At 45.1% G+C, this 7,679-nt stretch overlaps 1 protein-coding gene across 1 annotated transcript; it reads right to left on the reverse strand.

Annotated features, from left to right (window-relative positions):
* Positions 1 to 80: 80 nt before the first annotated feature.
* Positions 81 to 1,854, reverse strand: LOC118982074 (small integral membrane protein 10-like protein 2A). The gene is made up of 2 exons (XM_037038990.1): positions 1,070 to 1,854; positions 81 to 204 (listed from the first exon to the last, which is right to left on the reverse strand). The coding sequence occupies exon 1, from the start codon at positions 1,723 to 1,725 to the stop codon at positions 1,489 to 1,491; it is 237 nt and encodes a 78-aa protein (XP_036894885.1). The 5' UTR covers positions 1,726 to 1,854; the 3' UTR covers positions 81 to 204; positions 1,070 to 1,488.
* Positions 1,855 to 7,679: the final 5,825 nt, after the last annotated feature.

Below are 7,679 nucleotides of genomic sequence, written 5' to 3' on the forward strand. Positions count from 1 at the left end.
GACATGGTCCTTCTCCATGCCACAGCCACACCACTGGGTTGCCCCACCTCTTGGGGCCTCCACCCAGAAGGCCTTCATCTCCTCCTCAGCCAGGCTACTCAGCTGCTACCAGGAAGTTCGAGGGCCAAAGTGGGCCCTTGGGCACAGGTTTGATTCTTGATGACGCCAGAGAAGGGGCGAGTCACCAGCTACAAACACCAACTCCTGAAAGAAAAAACTGGAAACCTGAGAGTTGCCTCCCCACCCAGAGAGGTCCCTGGCTGTCCTGGTGTTGTCTCCTCTGCAAGCCCCCTCTCCATCTTCTCCCCCCACCCCACTTGAGAACTGCCCTCTGCTCAAGGAAATCCCCATTTCCCAGATCCTTGGGGTTCTCAGCGCCCTCCTCGAGGTCGTCTGTACAACAGGATGGCATTCTGTGGCACAAGTTGGGCTATAGATGGCAGATGAGCAAAACCGTGGAGGGCGGGGGCTGGGGAGAAAGGCAGCTTTCCAGGCTTCTACAACCCATCCTCAGAGAGGAAGGAGGAGAACTAAAGTGGCAGCGATAGCCTTTTGAGGGTCAGACAGCAGCCCCCTGGCCCTGAAGACACAGTGCAGGGAGCTGCAGAGAGCCTGGGGCCTGAGGGTTCAGGCTGCCTACCCAGGAGAGTGGAGGAGAACTGTGGCAGCATCTTTTCTCCTCTAGGGCCTCCTGTGGGCTACCGCAGCCCATTCCCCTCCATTTCCTCTGACTCTGGTGACACCTGCTGTGCCTCTGGGGAAAGGGGACCTGGACCTGGGTGGTGAGTGGGAGGGGACAGCCGGGTCTCCATGGGAGATGGGCTGAACTATTGAGAGGGGCGATGTCTAAGCTACAGCTGCGCCTCACCCCCAGTTTGGAATCATGACAAGGGACTCTGAAGATCCCGAGGCTGCCCTGCCTGCCTCTGCTGGACTCCGCAGCTCTCTGGGCTCGCTTCCTCATGTCCCTTTCATATTTCGTCCAAACCCCCAAGGCTTCTTGGTGTCCAAGTGTTGTGGCAACCGCCTCCCTCCAGCCCGCAGGTCCAACCTCTCTCTGTCCGCCTACCTTTATGGTCAGGCCGGTCAAAGCACGTCCCTGCTGCAGCAGCATTTCTTCTTTCTGGTTTCCCCCTTTTGCCAACGTGAGGCAACAGGTCGGCTGTACTCAGATAATGCCCTGGAATCCGAAGTCACAGCCCCGTTTTCTGAGTTTTTGTGCAATCCAGCACTGGCCGCGCGACGGCTGAGTGCAGGTCACGCCTGGGTCCGGGGTTCGGTGGCCTGGGTGGCTCAGTGGCCAGCGCCCTCTTGCGGAGCCCTAGGGTCTAGAGGTCTGGGCCGCCCCGCCTCTTTCCTTACCACCTCGGGGAGATCTGGGCGGCTGCACTGTCCTCCTCGTGGGCGGGTAGAAGCGTGGGCAGGTGGACGCACGGACGGGCTGGCTGGCACGGGGGCCCTCCTGTGGGTCACTGTGGCCACAGGCGCTCACTCGATCCGCACCTGCAGGCGGACATTGAGCATCACTGAGGCCACGATGTAGAAATAGGGGAAGTTCATGCGCAGCCGCCAGGCCAGATCAAAGAAGGTGAGCAGCGTGCGCGTGAGCCCCTTGCAGAAGGCACAGTAAGAGCCACGGGCCGCTGCAGAGTGGGACAGTCGCAGTGCCAGGCCAGACAGTGTTGCCACCGCCGCCACTGCTGACAGAGCTGCGGATGCAGCCATGGGCCTGGCAGATGCAGACCTTGCCGCCTGCTGGAGCACCAGCGGCTGGCAGGTGGGCGCGAGGTCAGGGTCCCCTTTATCCCAGCCTTGGGTCTGCTCCCTGGCTGGTTTCCTGTGGCCTCAGCTGCACCAGCCACTGCTCCTCCTCTTTGCCCAAGAACAGCTCCACCCTCTTACCAGCATAGCTCCGCCCTTATCCTATTCAAGCCTCTTCCTGGGAGCCTCATAGTTGCTGCAGCAGTTACAGCCTCACCCAGGGGACCAGTTTCTCTAGCAAGCTCTGCTTTCCTCGCCACTGGCTGGCAAGCCACAGGGCCTGTGAAAATTGGAAGCCACTGCTTCCCTGGAGGTGTGTGGAGGACTGGAGGGCAGGAGCGCTAGACTGCCATGCTGATTCTGTACAGAAAGCCCATCCAAACGGACCTCCTTTTCACACCACCTTCCACTGTCCTTTACAGAGTTTTCATAGCTTTAGGAACAACATATTACTACAAACTACAACTCACGTACACCAGGGAATTAACTCCAAGTTACTGGATGATTCCTTCTACAAATTGTTGCCATGGCCTGAGCCCTGTGAGCAGATCACAAAACCAGATCAGAAGACCAAATCACAAGAACCCTAGCTAGGACTGGATCTCAGCTCTACTGAGCAGTATCCCTTTTCTTTACAGCTAACTGTGTAATATTATCAGGTGTAATAATGAATACTTTTAAGAAAGAGGCAAGTGGGGAAGTGAAATATTATAATTTGGTCTGAGTCATCTTGAAACCCCCAATCCTCTCCATAGGTGGCCTTGGATTGCCCTGAATATTACTCTTTCCTCATTCAATACTTCAAGTATTTATTGGGCAAGAATTATCTGCCAGGCATTGTTCTAGGTGCTGGGAGCAAAGCAGAAAAACAGCAACAAAATCCTTTCCTTCAAGGAGCTAATATTTAAGTGGGGAGAAAGATACTATACATTTGTAAATAAGACTTTTTAGCTAATAACCAGGGACATGAAGAAAATACAGCAAGAGAGTGTGATAGAGTGTTTCATAGTAGAAGAGAAGTTTTTCATAGAATTTGGTCAGGGAAAGCAACTCTAAGGAAGTTACATTGAGGTGAAATCTGAGGAGTTATGGGAAGTATATAACCATTAAAAAGCTAAAGGAAGAGCCCTGGCTTGTGTAGCTCAGTGGATCGAGTGTGGGCCTGTGAACCCAAGGGTCACTGGTTGGATTCCCAGTCAGTGCACATGCCTGCATTGTGGACCAGGTCTCCAATAGGGGATGGGCAAGAGGCAGCCACACATTGATGTTTCTCTTTCCCTGTCCCTCCCTTCCCTCTCCCTTCCTTTCCTCTCCCTCCCTTCCCCTCTCTCTGAAAAAAACAAACAAACAAACAAAAAACCAACAATAACAACAAAAAACACCACCAAAAAACCTAGAGGAAGAGGCCTCCAAGTGGAGGAAACAGCAATTGCACAGGCATTGAGGTTAATTTTGACTAGAAACTGTTGATGAGGTCTTTGCCTAAGTGCTTTATAGAGGTTATCTCCTTTTTTGTGGTCACCTCTTCTGCGATCCCACTGGGGACCTGGCCCTCAACCCAGGCATATGCTCTGACTGGAAATTGAACATGCAACCATTTGGTTCGCTGGCCAACAATCAATCCACTGAGGCACATCAGCCAGGGACTGAGCCATTTTTGTATCACTGTTAGACCATATTCTCTGCCTGGGAGAGTAATACTGTTTTATTAGTAATAAACTATGGATGTCATTTTTTGTGCTGACATATGACTCTCAAAATGGGTCATGCTGACCACTCCTACAGATCAGTTACAAAGTTCTGATGCCTGGATGGGCAAAAGTCCTGCGAGTGACTGGCTAGAAATCAATGTTTCCATGAGTTCTGGTTGGGTGAATTTAACTACTGTTCAGTAGGCACAGGTGTTCTAGATTTTACTGAGGACATGATACTTTTTCTTTTTGTTTTCCCCAATAGCTTCAATACTGAGTTCACTGAACTTTGGTAATACAATAACACCCAGCCCAGTATATTTCCTGAAAAGGGATGAACCTCTAAGGGTATCGGTGCACAAATACCAGATGCGTGAAATTCTCAGGTTGAACCAGAAAGACATGTACTGGGCTCTCACCAGGACATGCAGACACTGTAAAGACCCTGAAGGTAGCTGGCTCACAGTCAATCTCTGATGTCTGAGACAAACAAATATACAGAATAATGATGGGACCATGTAACAAAAGTTACATGCAGAAAACTGTGAGCTCCTGGAGCTGCAGACTTTCTATTAACAGGCCAGGCAAGTCTTCTGATAAGGGTCTACAGCACCTATAAGTTATTGTCAGATGATCAGGAAGAAATGGTAATTTTTCAGTTAAAGCAAGATATGTTGAAAATTTCATCAAAAAGAGCAAAATACCTAGGAATAAACTTAACCAAGGAGGTGAAAGACCTATACTCTAAAAACTCTAAGACACTGAAGAAAGAAATCAAAGAGGACACAAGTACTATATTTTTTGGACCATAAGATGCACCTAGGTTTTAGAGAAGAAAATATTAAAAAAATTTTGAAGCAAAAAATGTGGTAAAATATTTAATCATATAAATAACATAATGTTTCACCAATGTAAATGTAAACAGAACTCAACTGCAGTATTATAAACCATTATTCCTCCCAAATATGAGGGGGCAGAAAAAGGAAAAAAAGTGCATCTTATACTCCAAAAATATGGTAAATGGAAGACAATGGATTTGGAAGGATTAATATTATTGAAATGACCATACTACCCAAACTAATTTACATATTCAAGGAAATTCTTATCAAAATGCCAGTGTCATTCTTCTCAGTGGTAAACCAAATGATCCTAAAATTCATATGGAGCCAAGGAAAGACCCTGACTAGCTAAAGCAATCTTGACAAAGATGAATAAAATGGAAGGTGATCTCAAACTATGGTACAAAGCTACAAAAATCGAAATACATGGTATCGGCACAAAAACAGATCCAGAGATCAATGGAACAGAATCGAGAGCCCTGAAATACACCCTAGCTTATTTGGTCAACTAATCTATGATATAGGAGGTAAAAACATAAACTGGATTAATGACAGTCTCTTCAATGACTGGTGCTGAAAAAAATGGACAGCTACATGCAAAAAAAAAAGATAATGGACTAACCTCTTACACCATATGCAAAAATGAACACAAATTGGGTTAAAGACTTGAAAGTAAGCCCTGAAAACATAATTCTCCTAGAAAAAAATGTAGAAGTAAACTCTTTGACATCAGTCTGAGTAATAACTTTTTTAAAAAGTTTTTAAATTTATTTTTAGCAGGAGGGGAATGGAGGGAGAAAGAGAGGGATCAAACCTGAAACCCAGACATGTGCCCTGACCAGGAATTGAACCAGCAACCTTTGGCTTTGCTGGATGATGCTCAATTCACAGAGCCACAACAGTCAGGGCACTCTGAATAATATCTCATTTGATAAGTCCCCTCACTAAGAAAAACAGAAGCAAACATAAATAAATGGGACATTATCAAACTCAGAGGCTTCTGCCTGTGAGGAGAACCTTCAATAAGAGAAAAAAAACTTACTGAATAGGAAGATATATCCACTAATGATATAGCCGATGAAGGGTTGATATTCAAAATATATAAGAAATTCTTACAACTCAACAACAACAACAAAAAGAACAATCCAATCCAACACTGGGCAGAGGACACAAATATACCTATCTCCAAAGAAGATACACAGATGGCCAACAGACATATGTAAAGATGCTCAACATAACCAATCATCACAAAAATGCAAATCAAAGCCACAATGATATACCACTTAACACCAGTTAGAAAGGCTATCATCAAAAAGTCAACAAATAACCTGTTGGAGAGGGTGTGAAGAAAAGGGAGCACTTGTGCACTGTTGGTGGGACTGCACACTGGTTCAGCCTGCCTGGAAAACAGTATGGAGATTCCTCAAAAATCTATGTTCATTGCAGCATTATTTACAATAGCCACGGTATGGAAGCAGTGGAGGTTTCTATCAATAGATGAATGGATAAAGAAGACACACATACACCCACACTGGAATATTAAGCATCAATATAAAAAGATGAAATCTTGCCATTTGCAACAACATAGATGGACCTAGAGTGTGTTACACTAAGTGAAATAATTCAGGCAGAGAAAGACCAATACCTTATGTAGAATCTAAAAAAACAAAAACAAACTCATAGAAACATAGATCAAAAGGATGGTTAATGGGAAGGGCAGGGGTGGGGGAATAGGTGCAAGGAGAAAGGGAATACAGCCAATACTACTGTGATAAGTTTGCACAGTGACAGATGATAGCTAGAATCAGTGGAGTGATCATGTTGCAAGGTACAAATATGTTGAATATCTATACTGTGCACCCAAAACTAATATAACTGATATAAGATTGTATACCAACTATACTTAAATAAAAATAAACTAAAAAAATTAAAGAGCAGTATATTTTGAAATAGCATAGATACTTTTTGAAACAAGGTCAATTAAGATTGAGGGGATTCTGTTCACTCACTTAGAGATAAAATTAACATACCACGAATATTATTCTCTAAAAATGTAAAATTTGGAGGCTTTTGAGTATGCTCATAAAGTATATTAATCTGCAAACAACATCACTACATATTCCAGGAACTTTTCATCACCCACCCCCAAAATAGAGATAACTATCAGGAATCATCATCATTATCCTCAGCATCAGCAGCCTCCTCAACCACCAATCTCAGTTTTGGCTCTATGGGTTTGCCTAGTCTGTGCTTTTCCTACACATGGAGTCATACAATGAATGCATACTGCTTTGTGACTGGCTTCCTTCAGGTAGCAAAATGTCTTCACAACCCATCCATGGTGTAGAAGGCACCACTACTTTATGTTTTTATATGGCTAAATACCCCTCCATTGCACAGATAGACCATTTTGTTTGTTCAATAATCAATGAATAGACACAAAGTCCTCTATTTTCCTCTAAAAAGAGGCTTTTATGAATACATGTATGATCGCTTGTGTGGACACATGGTTTGAGTTGTCTTGTACCTGTACTAGGGAGTGAAATTGCCAGTTCACAATGGTAACTATTTATTTTTGAGATATTTTAATAATATAATAATTCTATTTAGTGCATTTTTTGTGGAGTTTGAGGTCTTCCATGTTTCATAAGACAAGGACTCCAAAAGAGCCCAAACGGTAATGTTATAACAAGGGACCAGTGAAATCCCAGGAACACTTATTAAAGTGCTCTCACTGGATGCCACACAAGGGTCAGCACCCAAGGGTTTCAGGTGTGGCAGAGAGATCAGAGTTTTTAGTAAGTTCCAGCATGAAATTCTCCCACCACAGAGGGTGTGAATGAAATGGGGGCTGGTAGGGATACTGTCCCTTTGGTAGGGTACACAAGAGTTGAAAAATTTTAGTTTAAGGTAAAGTTAAGTCTAGTAGGTAATGCATATGTTAAAGCTACTGTTTCAGGAACCACAGATAAGATCCACCACTCAGGGGACAGACTGTGGATCTCCTGGGTCACGCTAGAGACTACAGCGTGGGGAATAAGTGGAGGCATCCAGGCCATTGTGTTCCAGGGAGAGACAGAGAACTAACCACCCCTGGGAGACGATGCCCAAGAGAAGTATGCTGTAGTTTCTTTCACCTAATTGTCCGCTGAATTTCAAAACCCCTCTCCTCACCTTGTTTATGCCCTATTATAAATGGCTGCATTGGAAAGAAAATGTTAAGACGGTTTTGTTACGGTGAAAACCCGCCATCTCCTCAGGTTGCTGGCCATCTGAATAAAGCACCCATAAATGGAATCCCTGACTCTGCTGGTTGGATCTGGTACCTAAAAGCTAGTCTAAACGCTGCTGTCTTTTCCCGTTTCACCTTCAGGCCGGGAGACAACTG

Source organism: Sturnira hondurensis, unplaced genomic scaffold, assembly GCF_014824575.4.
Source record: "Sturnira hondurensis isolate 20B ecotype Veracruz unplaced genomic scaffold, ASM1482457v3 Scaffold0024912, whole genome shotgun sequence".
Classification (NCBI taxonomy): Eukaryota; Metazoa; Chordata; class Mammalia; order Chiroptera; family Phyllostomidae; genus Sturnira; species Sturnira hondurensis.